The sequence below is a fragment of the Drosophila suzukii genome, chromosome X (assembly GCF_043229965.1).
Source record: "Drosophila suzukii chromosome X, CBGP_Dsuzu_IsoJpt1.0, whole genome shotgun sequence".
NCBI classification, from domain to species: domain Eukaryota; kingdom Metazoa; phylum Arthropoda; class Insecta; order Diptera; family Drosophilidae; genus Drosophila; species Drosophila suzukii.
Genome location: NC_092084.1, coordinates 13,376,639 through 13,400,512, shown reverse-complemented (window position 1 = coordinate 13,400,512; position 23,874 = coordinate 13,376,639). Strand labels below are relative to the sequence as shown.

Genomic DNA, 23,874 nt, shown 5'->3' with positions numbered 1-23,874 from the left:
TTTGATTGTTATTGTGTATATATAAATAAATATATATATATATGAGTATATTTCGAATATATTTCGTCTATATTTTGATTCACTCTTTTGTATTTCCATTTTTTGTTCTTTTTTTTTCGTAGTTCGGATTTGTTTTGCTTAGTTTGTTCTGGCTTTTGCGCATTAAACAGAAATCAAATAAATTCATCATCTCTCGATCGTCGTAATTAATAAAAAATGAAAGCTTTTTGATTTTGTAGTTTTTTGTTTATTCTCTCTGTGTGTGTTTTGTTGTTGTTTTTGATTTTCAATTTTTGTTTAATTCATAAACACTAAATTTAAGTTATTAGTACAAGTTTGTTTAGCTCATCGTCGATTTAAATATTTTTGCTTGCCATTGATCAATTATTTAGAATTAATCAATCAATTATTTAATATATAATATATATATATATGTTTATACAAGCTACAAAAAAAATCATTATAATAATAATAAACATAAAATAATAATAATAAGAATAATTTAATAGAATAAAAAATTAATACAATTTCTGTCTGTGTATGCGGTAAATTTTCTTTTTGTTTCTTTTTTCGATTTGTTCTTTTTATGTGTGTATGCGTGTGTTTGTGTATAAATATGTGTACATGGCATTTTTTGAAATAGTTTTCTCTTTTTTTTAACAAATTTTGTACATAATTATTGAAAATTTTCCATAAAATGTATTTTATTTTAAAAATATACTCCTAAAAGAAATACAAACATTTCAATGTGTATGTGTGTGCATGTCGATTTATAAATGTATGTGTGCGTGTGTGTAAGGTGTGTGTGTCGGTGTGAGTAACAATTAGTACAAAATAATTTCACATTGAAAAGCTTCGTTTTCAATTTCCTTCATTTTCTTGCTTGCGAAAAACATATTTAAAGCTAATTTTATTTTTGCCATTCAGTCAATCAGTTGAAACTTTTGGGTTGCTAAAATATATCTATCGATACAAATGTCGATAACCACATAATGCGCCAAATGCGTTTCCCACTGTGTTTTGTTTCTCATAAATTATATAGATATATATATGTATATATATATATATATATGTATATATAAAAAATATTGTATATATGTATAATCAGAATAATTAGATTTAAGTTAATATTCCCACGATAGCTGCTGCGTTATCGATTCGCTTTCAAATTTCAATTTAAATTTGAATTTAAATGAATTGAAAAGGATTAAGTATTTCAATAAGTCAAATGTGTGTGTTTTCAAAACTCAGTACAGTTTCAATTTCGAATTCTTTTTGTTTTTGGTAGTGTTTTTTTTTTAATGTGAGTTTTATGGTATTTTTTTAATAAATTAAAATTTAATTTTAATGTTTTTTTTTTTGGGTGGCTTTGTGGTGGGGGGGTATTAAATGGGGGGGCGGGTTGTGAAAAGAAATTCAGAAAATGCTTTCTATAGAAAATTCTGCGCTGGAGAATTTAAAGCAAACTGCACTGGTTTTCAAGTCCTTTTCCAAGGATCTCAATATCTCTCTAACTCTCTATACCTCTCTCTCTCTATTTTTCTCTATTTTCTTTTTTTTTTTGAGAATTCTCTCCTCCTCCTCCTTCTTTTGTTTTTCTGTTTTCATATATATAATACAAGTTTTCATTGCTGCCACATAACAACAACGATCTATGCAAGTCCTTGCACAAGTGTGTGTGTGTGTGTGTATGCTCGTTTGTGTGGGTGATGTGTGTGTGTATGTGAGTGTTAGTGTGAGTGGTTGGGTGGTGCACATCGCACTGAGTGGGTGGTTCAACGTTCCACCTCTGAATCTGTATCTGAATCTAGATCGGGATCGGAATCGGAATCGGGACTGGGATCCCCCCGGGCGAATCCTCCTCGTGGAGCCGCTCAACTGGAGGAGCGCTGCTGCTGGTGGTGCGGTTGCCGCTTGTGGTGGCGCCTCGACCGGCGGCACTGGGTGGAGCAGCACTCGTCGATGGCCGGAGCCACTGCGTCCGGCTTCTCGAAGAGTCGCCGCTTGGTGGACACCCGCGTCTGCTGCTGACATGTGGAGCGGGAGCAGCGCTTGCGGTCGCAGTTCACCTTGGAGTCCTTAAAATGAAAAAGAAACAAATACTTCATTAGTTAAGAATTCGGAAAAAATCAAGTCTTAAGTTTAAAAAATAAAAATGGAATGTTTAGTATTTTAGGTAGTATGAACAATAGAAAAGTTGTTTTTTAAGAAGTTCGTATAATACATTTTTGCAGGTAATATGGCAGATTAAATATATATTTAGTTTTAAAAGCTTTCGAATTAATATGATATAATAAAATAAATAGGTTACTTTAAGTATTCAAAGTATTATTGAAAATATTAGAGGCACTTCTTTAAATTAAAGAGTTATTTTAAAAAAGGTTTATATCATAATTTTCTGCAGCTAAGATATCTGATTAAATAAATTTAATATGATATAATAAAATAAATAGGTAACTTTGAGTATTTAAAATAATATTGAAAATATTAGAGACACTTCTTTAAATTAAAGAGTTATTTTTCAAAAAGGTTTATACACTAATTTTCCCCCGTTATTATTTCAGAATAAATAAATATAGATCTTAAAAGTTTTTTAATTAATATGATATTGAAAACCTCATCCATTGCTTCTCTGTTTCGAAGGGCTAGCTTTATATATACAGTATAGTGTTATTAAATGCTATTTGATTTCGACAACTCACCTTGCAGCGGCACTTGATGCACTTCTGCTCGCCGTGGGACATGAGGATGGGGTGCCACTCCTGGCCGTTCTCGTACACCTTGTTGACCACTTTGCAGCCGCCGTTGGCCAGGACCTCCTCGGCACTGTGGCTGGGCGAGCGCTGCATGGCCTGGTCCTGCAGCACATTGGGGTTGTTGGGCACGGCCTTGTGTCCGTTGGAGCTGCTCTGCTTGCCCTCCGGGCAGATCTTGCAGCAGGCCTTCTTGTCCGGCCGATAGGCCAACTTCTCGCTGCACTGCAGCGGTGGGCACACCAGCCGGGGGCATCGGATCTCGAGGGTCTGGGGATCGCAGCTGCAAGTGGTGCAGGTATCGAAGCCATTGGGCGGCAGGAATGGATGCCAGCTGGCTCCGGCGGGATGGAACTGTTCGCCCAGCCGGCAGCCGCGTCGCTGTTGCAGCAAATCGGTGACATTGGTGGCTGGCGAGGATTGCGTGGCCGCTTGAGATTGAATGGGCACACAGCTGGGACAGCATTCACCATCGCGCTGGAGGAGCTGCTCGATTCCCGCCTTGCACCTGAGGGCCGGGCACTTGATCACCTCGCAGCTGGACTGACCACGAAGGCAAGCGCACATCTGGCAGGAATCCTGGGCACTGCGCCACTGCTCCGACTCATTGTAGAAGCGTCCGGAGTGGAAGCACTTGGTCTCCCCATTCACCAGATGGTTATCATTATGATCCCCAGGCACCGGGACATTGTTGTCGGTGTAGACGGGGAAACAGTGACCCGGCACCTTGGTGCTCTTGAGCTTGCCACGCAGCAGGAGCTGTTTGGAGTGCTTGGAGTGCACCTCCAAGTAGCAGACACTCATCTCCAGCTTGATCAGCTCCGCCGAGGGCATGCTGAGGAAGAAACCCTCCAAGTACGAGCCATTGAATTCCTCGAGCAGCTTCCTTGTCACCGGTGCTCCAATTGCCTCGATGGGCTTCTCCTCCAGATACAGCTGCAATTCCTGGGCCGGCACACCGTTGAGGGTCACCTCATAGTGCAGATTGCATTCGTTGTCGATGGACATCCAGGCCATGCCGACGGCATGGGGATTCTGGTCCTGCACTCGCTTCAGCAGAATGGGTTCCGCCGAGTCCCGGGCATCCGCCACCGGTCGGGGCACCAGTCGTCCTCGGATCAGGCTGGCCTCGTGTTCCGTGGCCACATTCACGCCCAGCTCGCCGGCATACAGCGATTCGAGGACCTTGGGACCCAGCTTCTCCACACTACCGATGGCCTGGTTAAAGTTGAAGCTCGGCGTCAGATCCTCCAGCTTGGCCTTCCGTTTGCCCTGCTCCTCGATTAAGCTGATGTTTGGCCTGTCGCGGGTGTTCACATGCTCCGTCTCGATGTTGTAGGCCAGGGAGCCATCGGTGTTCAGGTAGACCCAGGCCAGGCCACTGCTCTTGGTCGAGGATTCGGCGCTGTGCGGTGCCAGCAGGGTCTGGAAGATCTCGCAGCTGGCCCGGGTCACAATGTGTCCTTGGATGCGCAGATGCGGATGCTTCTTGGACTCCACGGTGAGCAGCAGTTTGCCGCGTGACATAAGGCGCAGATTCTGAATGGAAATGGGCGAGGACAGCTCCAGGACATTGATCTCGGCGGAGGGCTTTCGCACGCGGGGAATCTCATCGAAGATGACCTCCTTGCGTTCCGGCAACTCAATCTTTACACTCAGCGCAGCATCGGCAAACTCCTCGGCGCCAAAGACACCGTTAAAGACCAGGGTGAGATGCATTGAGGAGGCAGCACCGCTGCTGGTGGACACAATGGCCGTGCCACCGGCTCCGGCCAGCTGGGGATCCGTCTTGCCATCGGGCAGGGTCTGGGGAGCTGCCTCCAGCAGAGAACTGAACAGTTCCGTCTGCAGAGCCGTATACTTGGCCACCTTGCCGGCCAGAGCCAACTCAGACTGCTGTTTGTTGCCCCACAGGAGCACCACATGGAGGCGATCGTCACGCAGGATGCGCTTGTAATCCCGCGGCACACGACGCCACACACCGCAAATCTTGCCGGTGGCATTCTGGTAGACACTCAGGGTGCCGGCCAAGGTGGTCTCCAGTTGATGCTCCTCCAGGATGACGCCGGCATCGTCCACGAATTGGATGGCCCGTGGACGACCGATTCGCGATGAGGTGTAGAACGAGTAGTAGAGGTTCTTCTTGTGGAACAGAAAACGGGCGGTGGCCACAACATTCTGGGGATTGTAGGTGGTGTACATGGACTTCATCTCCTCGCCCTTGAGGAAATAGGAAGTGCGGCCCGTGAGCAACGCAGCGTAATCTAAAGAAATGTTAGGGGGCGAAAGGAAGTTGGTGGTAATCCAGGTGTTAGATATTGTATATTCTTTGAGAATGGGTGAAAGGATATTCAACGGATTCTACTGGGTGTTCGGGCTTTGTACTTACGTTTCATGTTGCGCTCTTCCTCTTCGCTGGGCACTGGCACATCCAAGGCCACATCCGTATCTGCAAGATGGAAACAAGAATAGAGAAGAGAATTAGATGCTGTGCGATAAGGTTCGACCTTAAATGGAATTTAGATAGCAACAAATGCTTCAAAGCAGCCGTACCGCCCATGCACCATCCAACATCCAGAGTTCTGGACAAAACTACGGCATTCATCCGAGTTTTGGTGATTGTGAATGATGTGAATGAAAGGCCAGGGGATCATCGTCGTCATGAATGGCAGCCAGGTAGGACTACCCCGAACTAAGACCTTCTTCTCTTCGCTGCCCTCCACCCAGGTGGCATTCATTAATCGTGCATAAATTGAGGGCAGGTAGAACTGAGAACGGGAAGTCTAACCTACATCTAACTAGGGAAGTGCTTTGTGTGCCCCGGAGTTCCCGGAATCCACATGACACGCTCATTTGGCCCCTGGTTCCTTTGGCGTGAAAGTGGGTGGACACATTTCCGCTGTCCCGCTGATTGACACCCGGTAACCAGCGCATAAATCACCATCATCATCGAATCGGAATAAGAATAAGAATCAGTATCTGAATCGGAATCGGAATCACAATTGGAATCCCAGTTCGTTAGAACTGGCTGGATCCGACAAAAGCTGATTAAAGCCAGAGAGACGAGGGCGAAGAAGACTGTAGACTGTCGACTGTGGACTGTGTAGACTGGACCTCTGATTCTTCGCGCTGTCGATGATGCCGCATTGGCATTTCGATTATTTTATGCTGCTCCTTCTTCTCAAATCCCCGGCCTTTAAGCCGCAAAAAAAAAAAAGAAAAGAAATATACAAAAAAAAAAAAGAAAGAAAAGGACAGAACAGAAAGAGAACTTCGGGCCGCCATCGCATAATGAAGGGCGACAAATCTGACACCTTGTATAGCATTTTATTGAGAGCCCCGCACCAGGGTCTGCTGGTCTTCTGGCAGGGTCTGGTCTTCCAGGGCCTCTTCTCTGCGGCTTCTGCTGTCCGATCTTATCGCCTGATCTTAATACGAGCCACTTCGCCAGCCAGCCAGTTTTGGCTTTAGACTTGGCTTTTTTCCTCGACTCTTTAGTTTTTTCTTTTTTTTTTTTCTTTTCAATTTGTGGCTCTACATTCTTGGGGCTTATTGGTGTCTTCCGAGTGGAGTCGCAGGCATCTCTGCCCTTGAATCGCGCTTGCAGATGAATGAAATTTTCGTTCTTTTTTTTTGTAGGTCTCTTTTCTTTTTTCGATTTTTTTTCTCTCCTGCTCACTGTAAGCCAAGATAAATGAGTTTTGGTGCGCACAAAGACGACGACACGTTGGCCGGTGGACGGGGGAAGGGCATTGGAAGGGGTTGTGGAAGGGGTTGTGGAAGGGGTTGCCCCTTGAGCGGACAGGCGGTCAGCGGACAAACGGACAGATGGACAGCGGACTGAGCCGACAAAGCCGCGACCGAAAGACAAACGACACCTCGGCATTGACTCAACGCTTTGGTATGTGGGGCCGGCCCCAAAAGAATCTCGGCGGCAGCTCATTAACAAAACTGAAGAACTGGAAAAAGGGAAGGGGTAGCAAACAAAACCGAAACAGAAACAGAAACAGAACCCAACTCGAAATAGAATCGTTTGAAAGTGTTTCTTAAATGTGCGGCGATCAGAGCTATACGGTTTCCACAGAAATCCCGAGCACGTGAGAATGATTTGATATATCTGTCTCGAATATCATGTCATATTACCAGGTGTGTGGGATCAACACTATGAACAATCACAAGCTGGCCAAGTGGAGTGGGGGATTTGGAGAAGTATTTTACGACACGAATGTTGTAATAGTTATTGAAGCAGATTAGTTTTAGATCTTTAGAGATGTTCCAAGTTTTTAAAGATATTATAGAGTCCCCCTAAGAGATCTTCAACTCTTTCGCTACCCATCCCTACCCCTTGAAAAAATAAAACCAATCCCATTATAATCTTCGGCTAAGATCATTCGATTCAGATAGTTTTCGGAACCCAAGCCGACGCCTTGTTAGCTCTATTTCTCAGCCTTATCGCGATCCACAATCTCCACTTAGGGAAAAAAAAGGTTGGAGAGTGGGAATATAATAGACAGTTCCGTTCGCCGCTGCCGATGCAGAACCGATAAAGATACAGATAAAGATAAAGATAAAGTTGAGGATTTTATTGTTCGATGGCGCACCTCACGCCCGGCCATAAAAATGAATTTGGCCCGGCGATCCTTTTGTGGCACAACAAAGTTGCTGCTGCTGCTGCTGCTGGGAGAGATCTCTTCGATCTGGATTCCGATCTTGGGATCTTGGTATGTTATATATAAGGGGGAAAAAGGGATGGCCCAACCACGACCACAAAAGATGTCATCAAGTTGAATTGTCAACTCTGGCGACTCGCCTAATGGGATCGATGCGATGTGAGTCGATGGAATCGAAAACATTAACTTTTATTGTCTACCTGGGGATATGCCCCTTTCTACCTTTACCTTTCCCTTTCTCTTTCTCCCGTTCGGGGACCGCCCGCCGTTTGTGGCGGCAAATGAGATAATTTAATAAGCGTTAAAATGCCCGAGTTATGTCATTATAAAAATGAACGAACAAAAAATACCAGGCATAAATTAATGCCGCTTGGTCTTCTGTTTCTTCGCTTTTCTGAGCAGCCGGAGATTGCCGGAGAATTCGGGGGGGCCAGAAGAGAGGAGCAGAGCCAAAAGATTCGATCCCAAAATGGACATTTAACGAAGGTAGGCAATTGTTGATGTTGATTATATGGCCATGTCATGAGCTTCAAGCTCCAGGCATCGGCTCTTCGGGCCTGACAACTTGCCCAGGACGAGCACGGCTACGATGGAGCCTGGCTAAGAGGGAAGCCGAGGAAATTATATAGCCAAATCTAACAAAAATCATATAAAATAGGTTTTATAAATATCTCAAATCAAGATATTTTATTTTGTTATATAATAAATATTTTATAAATATCCTAGTTATCTGATGGATACTTCTTGTATTTCCACAAATATTTTCTAATCTTTGCCATCCTTTTTTTCTGCGTGCAGGCATAATATGCGGAGTATGGGGCAAAAAACCAAGTTAGGCAAAAAATAACTTTGGAAACGATCGTTGCGAGCCTGGCTGCCGTTGTGCCCAGTTGCTGTTGTTGCAGCGAAATATTTGTACAATAGCCCAGGCTAGATGGCTAGCTAGATGGCTAGATGCTAGCTGCTAGCTGCTAGATGCTGGTGGCTAGATGGCTGACTAGTCAGCCGCTGACTGCGTGAGAGCCAAAGAGTCTCGCTGGAAAAGCCGCGCCCGTGCCTTCTAACTATTTATGGCAAACGAGTTGCGTTGGGAGTTTCTTTTTGGATGTGGCATAAAAAATAAAAAAAAATAAAAAATAAAATAAAATAAAAACCAAAATGCAGTGGAAAAGTGAAATTGTTTTCGGGTGGAAGGTTTTGCGCTCGTGGGTCAACGGCTCTTTGCATAAGCAAATGTAAAATGAAAAATGAAAAAATGAAAAATTGCCGCAAAACGGAAACTAATGATGTGATGCAGCGACCGCCTTAACCCCTCGACCGCAGCCCCCTTAACCCCATTGGGCAACCAGTTTGCCCCATGCCACACAGCAACTGGTAACTAGCAACAAGCCACCAGCATCCAGCAACCAGCAACATGCAACATGCGGCAGCAGCAACTTGGCAACTGGAATTCAGACAGCACTCGCCTGATTATGTGAAAAATGTCACTGGGAAAAGCGGCAGAGAGTTCGTCACATTTTTCGTGAATTTAAAAAAAATCAGAGGTGATTTGAATTCAGGCGTAAAATTGGGCAAAGCCAAATCATAAATTATGCCAGCTGGCGAAAAAGTGAAAGAGAAAAAGAGAGACCCTAACTCCCGGGTAATTGGTCTATTAGGGCACTACGAATGCGGCACGTGCGCCCCCAATGGCAACCCGCCCCACTCTAAATGAATACTTGAAATACTCTCGCTGCTCCGATACGATAATAAGTATTGCCCCCAGAAACAACTTTAGGCGCCGTTCGGGCGATATAAAATAGATTGAAAATAAAACAAAGCGAACACGTCGCACCAAAGAACCACCGAACACCACCACCGAATAAATAAATGCAAAAGTCAAAGAAATAAAAAATGTAAAAAACCGGGGGCACCACATGCTCTATGTGGCCATTATCCGAAGTAGTGGACCAGGGAATAGGTATACGAATGCGAATGCGAATAGGAATCATCATCAGTGGTGTCGCCGACAGACGCTGACTGAGACATAAAAACGAAATATAAATTGCGTAGCGCTGACCTTCATTTCGGGCCAAGTAATTTTTCATAAACAATTTACGCGTTTCAGCCAAATATACATATATATATTTGGAATGGTATATATATCAGATGGTGGAGAATATCATAACATCTTGTTTTTGTGTGGCAGCTGCCGTGGATGCTACGCTTAATTATTCATGGCTAGGCGGATGTTCAAACATATTTATATATATCACTAAGATATCATCTAATCCCGATTTATGTTATCAAACAGGTCATTCCAAGTGTCAAAATATTGAAACATTAAAAGGAAAATATTAGTTTGGCCTAATAATATTGTTTTCTATCAAATACCAATGGTTTTTCTGACATGAAACCCCTTTACGAAGCATTTGTTGCCCCCCAACGTAATCGATATGGTATCAGGATCTCTGGGACTTACCGTTCCGATCGCCGGGACAGGTCTTGCAGCATTTTCCGGGCAGCGAGATGGGATCATCGCATTTGGCCGGTGGACACTCGTTCTTAATATTGCGACACTGGACGCGTGCAACGATGCGGCGCTTCTTGGGTATCTAAAAAAAAAAAGAAGAAAGAAAATAAACATATATAATAAGCATAAAAAAAAGGTGGAGCATTAAGTTGCTAGTAGAGCGGCGAAATAAAAAATTAATTGGAATTAGTAATGCAGATTCCCAGGCCTGTCACTTTGATTTATGCCTTGTTAGCCACCGAATCTGGTCTAAATCAAGCTGCGATCTCCTACCAATATCATCGGATCGGGTCCATTATAAATATAGAAACGGTGTGCCTTTTTATAATTATATTTCTCTTTTTTTTTTTATGAATCCACCAGAGCTCTTTTGGCTGCTGTTTGTCTTTTTGATGTTTCGCTGCCTTTATTTTTTTATTATTAATTTTTATTGGTCGCCAGCGCCGCTGATGATGATGTTGCCGCTGTGCTTAAAGTTCAACAGCAGCAACATGTTTTAAATAATTTTATGATGTGCTCATTTGCGACGCTTGCAGCCAACATAAATTATAATTAATTAATTTCAAAGCTGACTTTTATGCAATGCACATTAAAAATTAACAAAAAATATATATGCATATATAGATGTGCGCACTGGAGAAATCGCAGCTTGTGAGCAGACCATTATATATCTTATATATCTTATAGATGTATATATATGTATATCTGGCCCGTCTGGTCCATCGCAGACTAGCAACAACAACTCGCGACCGGTGGCATCAATTAATTTTTGTCTCCCGACCACGAATACGCATCTATGTACGTATATATCTATATGGTTCTGATGCTTTATTTTTTTGATTTTTTTTACCCGGCGAGGACACGAGTGTGACATTTTTATGTGTCGCTTGGGAAAATTGCTCAGGCTTGCCCTCGTTCTTCCTTTTTTTTTTGTCGCAGCCTTTTTTGTATAGCACTGCAATATATTTTTTTTCCGATTTTTTGGCATTTTTGCGTAATTCGATCGAGCATCCACGAAAATGCCGAATTTGTTTTTCAATTTGGCAAGGCTGAACCCCGGCTGTCTATAGAATATTTGGCTCTGATTCGTAACATATCGCATAAAGAGCTTTCAAATCGATATTAATCATGCGTGGAAATGCCATAAATTAAGCGCGCCCGAGTAGCGAAAACACAATCATTTTCATTCGCTGTTCGGTGGCAGTTTTCCCCCCGAATTTTCCTCAGCTTGTAGCGAATGTCGACGGTCATTAGTCAATTTGCTAGTCGTTTGCCCAAAGGAATTTCTTGGCTAAACGTGCTTAAGATGAACTTTTCAACTGTTTTTCTTGACCCAGGAAGTCTGGCATATTTCTAGGATTTTCTACATATTTTAGTTACTATTTTAAGCTTTAAAAATATATATATTTAATAAGTTAAGAGCACTTACCGCCACGCATTCACACTTGATGCAGTACATCACTCCGAAGGGTGGACCCAAATCCGCGTACCAGGTCGAGCCCAATTCGCGCAGAACTTTGCCAAACTGACATTCGGTGACTGAAAGTAGAGGAAATGGAAAGGAAAAATAAATCTCTCGTTCTGTTGTCGATGTGCTTCCTCAATTGCCATTTAAGATCTATGGGATTGAGTGTATATATAATAATTTATTTGTATTTTTTTCGCTGGCGCCAGTTGGCACTGCAATTGCCTATATATCAGCGAGGTTAATAATAATGAAAATTCATAAAATTCAAATGACAGACGCCCACAGCCCAAGGAGGATGATTAAATCCAAGGGGGATTGCCAATCGATCAGCAGCTAATTAACTTCAATCGCAAAGAGCTACCCGGCTGGAAGCCCATCTTTGCATTCGCATACGTATTTGGCTATGGGTTTGGGTTCGGGTTCGGGCCTTCAGCTTTTCTGGCTTTCAGGTTTTCCACTCCGATTCGGGTGGGCAGACCGATGCAATCAGAATTGCAGAACGTTTTCAGCCAAAAGCGGCGAAACGAAAAAAAAAAACTGGCGCCACATTCGCTGAGAGGCGTTGAGTCGCTTCCGGCAGCGTTTTCAATTACAAATGCAAGCCACTACACAGGGAAAAATTTTACTAAACTTTTCTAATAAATAAAAATATAGATAAATATAAAAACAGATATTATCTAGGCAGAAAAATATTTTAAAATCCCTTTAAGCCCTCAAAATTGTAATATTAAAATTTTTCTTTAATTTTCATAAACTCCAATTTATTTCCGTGTACTTAAATGGAATGAAGAAGAAGCCGCGTCTCTCTGGGGCGCCAGCAAGTGTCAAATTGTGGGATTAGATCGAAAATAGGGGGGCTCGAGGGGCTCTATCATCAGCATCCACTTTGATAGTCTCAATTTCATTAGCAACATTCGTGGGATTACGTTTTCGAGTCGGGCTCTTCGTTAATTTGAGGCGCGCGAGCGGCAAAACTTTGCACAAAATCCCACAAATCGTATGCAAATCGAAAACGCAAAGCATTATATTAATAATATATTTGAAATAGCCACACCAAGACGTCGGTGTCTCGGCAAAATTATGCTAAAACTTTTGGCGCCACTCATAAAAAATGTAAACGAAACAAAAAAAGACAAAACGCCGCGCAAAGTAAAAAAAAAAAAACAAAAAAAAGATATAAAAGGCAAATGCCCAAAATCGGAAACTTTCGTAGTCATATGGCAATGAGTTTTTTTTTTTTTTGAGGCGGGTGGGGGTTGGCTAAAATTAATTGAATTAAAACAAAAGGCCGCTGCCGAAACGCGCCAAAGTCGCGGGGAAAACGCGCTGGAAACGCACGAAAAAAATAGTGCTGACTATGATTTAGGAAATGAATAACTGAGTAATAAGAGTTTTACATTTACTACAATTAAGAAATATGGCTTCTTGCAGGGGTACATATTATTATTATACAAAAATTTTAATAAAATTTTTCTTTAGGTGTATTTTTAAATTTCTGGCCAAAACGCGTCGAAGTCGCGGGGAAAACGCGCATGAAACGCTTGAAAAAAATATTGCTGACTTTGAATGAAATGAATAATTGAGTAATCAGAGGAGTTTGGCACTAACTACAATTAAGAAATATGCCATCTGGTAAATTTTAGTATTATACAAAAATTGTAATTACAATTTTTCTCTGTGTGTATTTTTTAAATTGCTGGCGGTTGACACCTGTTGTTCGGCGGCTCCCCCGCGGTTATCGCACACATCATTCATACGATTCCATATCTCTGGCCATGCTGCCCTGATAATCGCTCCACCGACGTTTTCGCATTTGCCCGCCAAAAGGCAAAAATAAAAAAAAAATCACAAACGGGGGAGCGACAATAAACTAATTAGTTGAATACACGTGATAGTGCTGGGTAATATTTGGCTTCCCCTTTTTTTTTTTCATATTTTTGGGTCAATCCAACCACCCACCAGGGAAACACTTTGCCATTGAGAGAACCGCACCACCCAAAGGCATTCGAAAACCATTCGAAACCACCGAATCTGGCGACGGACGCTCCGCGGCGCCATGGCGTATACGTGATAAGTGGCGCTAACGACGCGCGACGTTTATCAATTTTGTTGTTGCCGCTTGTCATTGGCGCCAGTTTTATTTGCGTGCGAAACAATTTAAATACAACAATAATAATAACCAGCGGCAAAAACCGAAACGAAGCCAAATGAAACAATGAAAATAAGCCCCAGCGCAATAGATTTATATGAGCAGAGAGAGAACAACTATGTATACTTTATAAGTAGGAGGTGCCACTAAGATGAGGATGAACCAGATCGCGAGGAGGAGGTGGACTTATGGCGATAATCCCCAGGCAGGGCCATTAATCATATTGCAAGTCTTGATCCCGCCCTGTCACACATTTCACAGCAAGTGTCTCGCATAACAATCAAATTAATTAAATAGAAATTTCATTTAATTAAGCAATTATAATTTGGGGGCCTTACTTTGGGTTAGATTAATCAAATAAAAAAAATATTAAGGTGTGATCCTAGGCAAACATTAATATGAAAAACTCTCTGTTGGCTACCAAAATGGGGTTCCATTATAATGGTATTATTATTTCCCCTGGTTTCTTTTTTGGCCCATCTTTGGCGCTATCTCGCTCTCCTGACACTCCACTTCCTGTTTTCAACCTCAGCTGTTATTATTATTATTGTGTTGCCACAATTTGTCTAGACATTTGATGTATGACCGCAAACAGAAACCGAAAAAAAAAATTAGAAGAAAAAAACCCAAAAAATGCGGCCAATTTCTGTGCAAATATCGCTTTTTGTTTGTTTGCCCATGCACTTAACAGAACCGAATTCGAATTCGTTTATGGGCGAATTAATCTCTGATCATTTCCAATTGATTGACAAGCCGATTGGGAATAACACCGAAATCCGAACAATATCCATGTAAATATTTTGCCCGAAATGTTGTGCAAATATTGGAAATGCAGCGTGGGTGAACAACAACAATACGAGAGCATTCCGCACGCTTTATTTTTAAGTTTAATTTAAGACGAAATGTCTAGAAATAAATGGTTCCTGCTCGTCTTTCGCCGCCGCATCCGCCCCTTATTTATCTTATTTTTTTCGCAGTGCATTGACTCACAATACCCAGCATAAGAGAGATAGAGAGAGCGAGAGAATGTGCAACAAATTATGGTGCATCAACGGAAAAAAAGAGTCAAAACTCGAAAGTGTCTGGGCAAACATTTGCGGCATACGAATCATTAGCAAACAAATGTTAAAAATACTAAAGACATTCTCTGTGGCAGCACTTTCCGTTGCCAGGCGACATAAAATGTCAGAAAAGTGTTGGAAAGCGTAAGAAAAATATATATCTTAGGATATTTTAATCCTAAAGATGGTAAAATGGTGAGATGGCTTGAAAAACTTTAAGATGGTATAACTTGGGATGGCAAACTTATACTGTTTTCGGAACTATAAAAACGAATTAGAAGTATGTTATGTTACTAAAAACTATGAGATGGTAAAACTTGGGATAGTAAAGCTATACTGTTTTTGGAACTATTGCTGAAAACTTTAAGATGGTAAAACTTGGGATAACACTACTTTTGGAACTCTAGAAACAATTGAGATAAATATTATTATTCCAAAAACTTTAAGATGGTATATTGCTTTAGGATCTATAGAAATTATATATAAATATATTATATTCCAAACTTAGTTTGATTATTTGGAGTGATATAAGATATGCAAAAATATTTTCTTATAGCCCGTAGGATCCCAGCTTTCGACCAATTTGTGGGGTGCACCCAGCCCCCAGCATAAAGACAACAAACTAATGGTCTCTGTTTTTTTGTGGTTCTGCAATGTGCTAATTACGGTCGAAAGAAACAGGACCAAAACGCCCAAAAAGGGGGGCGTGGCGGGGCGGCCTGCGCACATGTGTCATCGTGTTGGTGGTTTTCGGGTGGCTTTGGTGGCCAAAAGGAAAATGGACCAGAAGATTTTCGCCTGTTGCCAAATGCGTTGCAGTCGCCGTCGACGTTGCTGACTCACATGACGCAGAACCAGCGGCGTCGAATTGTCGGCTATTTTTTTGTGGTCCCACACACACACACACACGCACACCTCACTATACCTTATATACAAAACGATATATATGTAAAAGATATATATATATATATACAGGGACAGAGCGAAGTGCCTTTGAAAATTTTGGCGCTCGTACGCGCTTTTAATTGAGTTAAAAGATCAGCACAGATCGGTGCATATAGCTGTGCGAAATATATAGACCAGGCCGAAGCTGTTTTCATTTATCTATAAATCGAGCCATCTATATGTACACTTCTTTCTATATATTTATTTATTTCCCCTCGTTTTTTGCTGCTCTTGCTTAATGTTATTTTTATTTTGCGCCTTAATTAATTGTGGCAAAATAATTAGCGCAAATGTTAAAGCTCAACGTTGGATATCATAAAATACAATGAAAGGCATGCGTGACATGTACTAAAATAAATGCTTCGATTTTCCCAGAAGTCCCCCAATAGATATAAATATTTTAATGACTAGAGAGAGACTATATTTTTGATAACCCAGGTCCCAAATTGTTTATTTCTCTGCGAAGTGGCTAGATTTTGGGTAGGAAATATGGATGATTGCACTTTTCGAGTTGTTTAAATTTGACAGCTACGAGTGTTGAACTGTCAATCAGTCCATGGGTCAATCAATCAATCGGCATGGAATGAGTTAAAAGGCGGCAAACAACAAAAACCGCGATAAAACCAAATGAAATATTTGTTCAAATGGTTCGCCAGCGACTTGTTTGTTTTATAAGCAATTAAATTATTTAAGTGCAAAGCAAACAAAGTCAAAATGCCTTTACTTTACACTAGTTTTTTTCTCTTTTTTTTTTGGGGACACGCCAGTTCTAATGAAGATTTCTAATGGTTGATTAAGTGCGTTGCTCAAAGGCGGGCAAAAGTGCACAGCGAGAAAGGGGAGGTGACTTTAGAGCACAAGAAATATAATTAAATTAATATTTTGATATTTTTTTTGTAAGTAAACCAGAGAAATCTCTTGTATGGCAATTGTATCTTCATGTATATTATATTTAAAGGATCCCAACTTTTTCCCAGTGTGGGTGTGGGCGGGGCAGGGGCGTTGGGCGGGGGTTTTTGAGGGGGCCTTGTCATCATCGCTTGTGGTCGCTTGGCCGTTGATAATTTATGACAGCCGCGGAGAGAGAGAGCAAACAAAATCGGATGGCGGTGGCAACAAAGCAAACAACAACAAAACCAAACCGATGGACAAATAAAGACCCCCCTCCTTAAAACCCCCCCCAGGTGTGCCACCCATCCACCCACCGCCACTCCCCCAAACTACCGATTGCACAAGGAAAAAAAAAAAAAAGTTCAAAAGTGAAAAAGCCGCAGCGCGTTTAAAGTCGCCAGCGAAACGCCCCGAAAGCCATAAGACCAAAAAAAGAGGGGCTCGTTCAATTCTTGCGGTTGTCTCTTTCTTTTTGCGTTTCTTCTGGCTTGGTGGCCAAGAATTGCCACAAAAAAAAATATAAAGAAGAAAACAATAAAGAAAGCAATTTTCCCTATGCTTATGTAAAAGTCCCAAAATTCCCAAGTACAGTGCGTTACGTCTTAAAAAATGGTAAATTAAACAATCCTTGGTTACAAAAATAATATAAAAATAAATAAGAAATTAAGTATTTGAGTAAATTAAGACACCAAAATATTCCCTTTCACTGATCAACTATTTTTGGGCCGCCATAAATCTTTTGCAAATTGTTTTTCAGCCTCAGTGCCCGCGAAAATGTAAAATCTATAATATGAATGCAATTTGGATTCCGTCTGTAAATGCCAAACGATCTATGGATCATTTATAAATCTGTTGCAGCTTATATAGCTTCCTATTTTGCCGTTTTTGTTGCGTGAGTTAACTTTTTTTTTCTTTCTTTTCTATTTTGGAACAGTCAACAAGAAGAACAACAACAACAATGAAGACCCGGCCTGGCCGTAAACATTTTCAATGACTATTTTTATTTTTGGTTTTAGTTTTTGCATTTTTCATACCCCCCATATATATATGTATGTATATGGATGTATGTTTGGATCTACGTATACCATTCGTATTCGCCTTCCTTCCCATTTACAAACCAAATCACGCGACTGCAAATCTTGCCCCGCACAGATGTCGACAACAACAACTTTGGCCAACAGATACAACAACTACAGCCAGCAGATACAACAACAACAACAACGAAAGCCAACAACTGAATACGTTGGCGGTTGTTCGTTGTTGTTGTTGTTCTTGTTGCTAGCTAATTTTAAATGCGCTGATAAGTTGCACAAATATGTTGAGGATGTATTCTTTTTGTTTTTATTTTTATTTTTATTTGATTTTTTTTTTATTTTTATTTTGTATTTTTTTGGGGTTGCAATGAATGGGCAGACAATAACAACAACAACCGGCAAAACGCGTCACGCGACACGCGATTTGCGGGCGTTTTTGGGTTTTTCTTCTTGTTTTGGTGGGCGTTTTTAGAACGAAAAAATACGAACCGCAAGATTTGCCCCATGTGCGACTATTAAAGGGTAAATTTAATTGTCGAGCTATGCAATTGCATGCCCAATTGCCAATGGTTTGTTTGGCGACAAAAATTGCCAGCAATTTTTATACAAAATATAGTGTTTGAATATTATGCATGCCATGATGCTATGCATTATATATTTCGCTTGGCTGTTGAAATAGTCATCAAAGGGTTTTTTTTTGCACATCTATGAGATATTTTCAAGATGCCTTTGGCTTTAATTGAATACATTTTAACCGCTGCTTTTTGTATATTAATTGTGAGAATCATTGTAAGTGATTTATTTCGAACTATTTGGTAAGTTGAGCAGTTTTAGAACTAGAAGATCCACAAGCAAACCCATTGAAATGTATTTCAACCCATCCCCATCCCCCCATAAAATAACCATAGAAACATGGCAAATTGATGCTCGGCAACTGATAGAACCCTCAGAGCTTTTTCAGAGCCGCTGCCCGCCTATCAGCGATCCGCAATTTAGATGATGCGTGCGAATGCATCTCTCATTTAGAGAAAGGCCCGAGATATATGGTTCTGTACGATGTCGGTTTCCTATGGGTTCCTTGTTTTTTTGTTCGCAGGGGGGTTTTCAGGGGGGCAGATGTGGCGCTGATTGCGCCTTGATAATTAATGCATGGCAAGAATGCGGCATGTGCTAATGAAAGGCATGGCAAATGCCACTGAGAGATGCAGATGGATGGCGCCCATAAAAAAAGAGCCCAGCACAAATCTGTTATTAGCTGTCAACTTTTCACTGCCCCTCACCTTCTTCACTCTTTTTTTTTTTGCCCCACTCTATGGCCTATGCCTATGCCTATCTCTTTTTAGGTTTCCTGTCTTTGATTTTTTTCTTTTTTTTTCTGCCCAATCAAATTGCAACTTCATTCATTGGAACGGAAACGGCGTGGAGCCTACGGTTTCGATTCAATAAGATCGTATCGTATCTATTTTGCCTACGCTCTTGGCCAAATTAATTTACGCCAGACACATAGGCTGATATTTTTGTATATCTTTTTTTTTTTTAGCTTTTTTGGTGTGTGTATTATTTTTTCCTATTTTTTTTTCGGGGTGGGCGAAGCGGAGTTTTCTGCAATTTGACACCTTGTGGGCATTAAGTGCTTCCTCTGCCCACACGCTGCGGCGACGCCTCGTCTCCTCCTCGACGCGTCTGTGTGGCAAATGCAACAAATTGGTTGCATTTCGTGAGGGGGGGGGGGTTATGGGGGTACTCCCCCCGGGGGATCGGAGGCACCTCCGGACCGGGCCAAGTCCCCCCCCTCCCCTTTGGCCAGCTGACATGCAACTGACAACGACGACGGCGGCGGTGGCTCATTTCGGGTGGCTGTCGCAGACGGCCCCAAACAAACGTCAGACAGTCTTTGGCTTTGGCTTTAGCTCGGGGCCCCATCCCCTCACCAAAACCCCCCTTGGAAAACGCCCCTGGCCTGCTCTGTCTTAACGTGTTTCGTGCCGAACCCCCCAACTTGGTTGTACCCTAACTAGGGGTCCAGAAAATATATAAGCCAGTTGATATATCATATATCTTAAGGTTCCCTAACTAAGTTTATTCTAAAAATTATAGAATATCCTCTTCTAAAACTATACAATTTGGGAAAAGATATTAGGACAAGATAATGTTTCCTAGTTTTTCTGGGGTTTTAGACTTTTCAAAAATCAATCTTTTACAATAACTAATTCCATATTCTATATAAACCAGTTATTATATCATTTATCTTAGGGTTCCCTAACTAAGTATTTCTAATAATTATAAAGAAATCTTTTTCTAAAACCATCAATTTGAAAAAAATATGTTAAGACATTTAGCTATTTCCTGGTTTTTCTGGAGTTTTTTAAAAGATTTTTTAAAACCAATCCATTATAATACCCAGAGTATCTGCCGCTTCGGTTTTGACCACTTAGCTGGCCAGCTTTTTTTTCCATCTTCTTCGCGTTTCGTTTTCTGCCGCTGATCATGATATGTTTGCCGAGATCCCAAAACGAAACGAAACGAACGGAACGATTTTTTGCCGTTGCCGGCGGCTTGTTGGGGAGCTCTACGTAGGCACATCTTGATCTTTTTTCATTGCCTTTTTTCGGATTTTTTTTCGGTCGGTTTTGGTTTTTTCTGCCTGTTTTTTTTTCACTGACTTTTTTTTGCCTGTGTTTGTGTGTGAGTGTTGTGTTTTTACACGCATTCATTAAAAATAAGTTAACAACTTTTTAACACCTAACTGGGCGGCAGACAGTTGAATAAATGAATTATGCTGACGAATGGCGGCACCGTGGGTTGCCGATGGGAATGGGAATGGGGATGGGGATGGCGAAGGGGTCGGTCAGCTTGTTAATCAGTTAAATTAAATGCGAAATGAACAAAACGAATTGGCTGGTAGTTTGCTGGCTCTGTCTGCGTGGTCTTTGACGTTTGATTAGCCACCAGTTGGGTTCCGAAAGCCAAAAACGAAAAAAAAGAAACGGACGCCCAAAAAAAAGAGAACTGTTTTGGTAGTTGTTGCCACTCTGCCTGTGCGTTGGCTTTTCATTCATTCTTTAAAAATAAAACCAAAGAAAAGGCAACAACATCACGGTGGTTGGGGGCTCGCAGCCATATAACGACTAAATTATGCTAAGACTTTGTATAAACAGAGATCTCGGGAAGTGGGTGCCGAATGGGTAGGATGCAAGTCGCGCGTGGGCGTCAAAGTGTGCCATCTACGATTGCCTACGATCGCGGCCCGAACCAATTACCGAGCTTAACCCATTTTGTCGTGGCAACATTATGAAAACGACCAACGATTTGGGGGAAACTTTGATAAACGACCAAGGCGATTGGGTAGTGGAGTTTAGAAAAGAGTTTAAGAAGATAGCTGGCTTACTTTCCAAGATATTTGAGTTCAAAGTTGTAAAACCTAAAATCTATGGATTAACTTTAAGCTTTGCAGGGGTTGTGCAACTAATACATATAAGTATATCTATTATTCTTTCCGGTTCCGCTACAAATCCCCGGGATCTACAGGGCATCGACTAAGCCCTAACAGAACCTGTTAATCATCATTACCATCGAGCTGCATTTTGTGTGTAAGCCGAGAAACGTTTCAAAGTCGCTGCAACGTAAACCGCAATCTGTTTTTAATTGAAAATGCAACAACGGCAGCGGACCAAGAAAGAATGAATAATAAAAAAACGGCAACTTGGGAACATAATAGTATGCGATGCGATATAGTATAGGGAGCCAGGGAGCCGGGGAGCCAAACAGGAAATGCAGCTAATCAAGCGTGTGAGTTGCAACAAATTGCAATTGGGTGCCGCTCTACGGATCGCATTGGATCGGATCGGAACGGAACGGAAAGGTCTGCATGTGAATCTATTTTGGTATCTATCTCCGGTAAGCGGCTTACGGTCGCCGACGCGTCTGCGCAGCGCAGGCAGCGAGCGGAAGGGAATTCCCGCTTTCCGGATTAGCACACACACACATACGAGACAATACGGGGTTATATACCCCTCGATCGAGCAACTAGTACAATAAAAAAAGGGAGTGCTGTGCTGGGCCGTCGGGAATATCCCATGTCCCATATACCATATCCCGAAACCTGGCGGGATTAGAGGTGCGAGCAGGTCCCGCCTCGACACCGGCTGGAATTCTACCTGCGGGCACGGGGATGGGGAATTCCCCGTGTCATATAGTAGGGCCATATAGCCGCACAACTGCCGCCGGCAGCCGACACGGCGTATGCGCAATGGTAGCTTATGCAACCACAGCGGAGGTAGGTATATCAGAAATATCACCCAATAACTGGGCTATTAAATTATAGCACTAGCACTAAGATGATTTATAATTGAAGATCGTAATATTATATTTTATGGTTTAAATAAGACTTCCTGGGAATAATGTTGTTTCTAATTTGGAATATGATGGGTGAATCGTTTTTATATACAGAAGTTAAAATGTTTCTAATCTTTGGCAAAAGAAAAACCCCTAACCTAACCCTATTATTTCTAGATATTTATTTGTAATTTGAAATATGATGGATAGATCTTTTTTGTATAAGGTCTGTTTTTGGTGAAAGAAAACCTGAACTTGAAGATCGTATATTATAATATTATATCTAATAATATTATTTCCAATTTGGAATATGAGGGATAGATCTTTTTTATGTACAGAAACTAAAATGCTTCTAATCTTTGGTAAAAGTAGAACCCTAACTATTCTATTTTAACAACCTGGGCTGTTTAATACCCGGTTAACCCAGCAAAACGGAAAATGGCAAGTGATATACGATATGGTAGCGATGGAGGAGGAATAGTTAAAGGTGACTTAGACTTACCCGCTGGTCTGTTGGACCGCCTGCCCGTGTCGGACTCCTCGAACATGAGCGGCGCATGCCGGCGGCCCTCCGTCCCGCCCACCAGACAGACGATCAGCAGTCCGGCGATGAGCAGGTGTCGCAGGTGGCGGATCATGGGCTGTTCTCTGGGGGCTCTGTGGCTGGATCTGGGGATCTGGGCTTCCATTTCCGTTTCCTCACTGTTACTGTTACTGTTGCTGTTGCAACTCCTTTCCAGGAGCGGTACTGTGCCGGTGGCCGTGGCCCATTCGATGCTGCCACTCGATTTCCTCTGCTTGTTGGCCATATTTATGGTTATTTTGCAGTAGTAGTGTGTATTTTTTTTTTTTGAAATGACCGGCTTGTAAGGCACGTTTCACACAGTTTCAACAACAACAACAAAAAATATATAGAAAAACAAAGGTCGCAACGCACACACTGGCACACACACAATGGATATAGATATATTAGATATAGATGTAGTATAGAACCGAGATACCGATTCTTGTACTTCTCTTGCAGATTAGATAACACACGCGAGTTTCGCGCGCCGATTTATTGGATTTATTCTATTTGCCGTTTTTTTTTATTTTTTTATTTATTCGCTGTTTTGTTTTTACTTAGCGGCTGCATAAATTTGCGTTTTTCGTTTTCAGTTTCGAGACTTGTTTTCTTTTCTTCTCTTAACTTTTGTTTGAATTTGATTTTCTAGTTTGCTATAGTATATAGTATATGGTATATGGTATGGTATAGTTTAGTTTAGTTTAGCTTTGATTTAAGGCACTGTTGTACGGGCTGTGTGCAGTATGCTCTGGAAAATAGAGTCGAATCTCGGATGGGGGATTACGACAACGCGAGTGTTTGGCGTTCAAGTTAGCGGTTCGGATCGGTTCTGCGCACTGCGTTCTCGTCTCGGCGACTTTTTATCTACTAGATAGCTGGGCGGTGCGAACCGCCGTGTATATGGTTTGATTTGGGATCGTATCGGATCGGATCGGTTGGAATCGGGGATCGTATGGTGGTATTATGGTGTGGCTGTAGCTGTAGCTCTCTGGGCCTCCTAGCTCTCTGGTTGTGTGTGCTGTAGTAGCTCTCTTTGGCTTGGCTCTCCGTGTTGTGCGGTTGCGAACGCTTGGTAAAATAATGTCCACACGGTATCGGTCGGTTGAATAAATAAACTACCAACAGGCCAACAACTGCGCGGGCAGCGACGTCGACGCCGGCGCAGGCAGACCGCTCTCTCGCTCTCTCTCTCGCTTTCCTTTCCCTCCCTCTCTTTCTCCCTCTCTCACACACACACAAACGATCGTGTGAACTTCGGGCGCGCTCGTGTCGCCTGCAATTTTCGCAACTGCAGGTGTGTGCGTGCGAGTCGCGTGTCGAAGAGATGCTTTTGCGATGACGAACGAGGCAAGTTGAAGTTGAGGTTGAGTTGAATGAGCGGCGGGCAGCGCTGCCACAGCGCGGGCAGCAACAACAACTGCATTTGCCACTGCGCCTGCGCAGCCTGGCTGGCAACATGTTGCGTTGCCAAAAACGGAGCAGCCTGCGCAA

At 42.1% G+C, this 23,874-nt stretch overlaps 1 protein-coding gene across 1 annotated transcript; it reads right to left on the bottom strand.

The window, feature by feature from the left end:
* Positions 1–23,438, bottom strand: sog (short gastrulation). Its single transcript, XM_017086951.4, has 6 exons — positions 22,321–23,438; positions 11,365–11,474; positions 9,885–10,017; positions 5,143–5,202; positions 2,703–5,017; positions 1–2,078 (listed from the first exon to the last, which is right to left on the bottom strand). The coding sequence occupies exons 1-6, from the start codon at positions 22,625–22,627 to the stop codon at positions 1,875–1,877; spliced, it is 3,129 nt and encodes a 1,042-aa protein (XP_016942440.2). The 5' UTR covers positions 22,628–23,438; the 3' UTR covers positions 1–1,874.
* Positions 23,439–23,874: the final 436 nt, after the last annotated feature.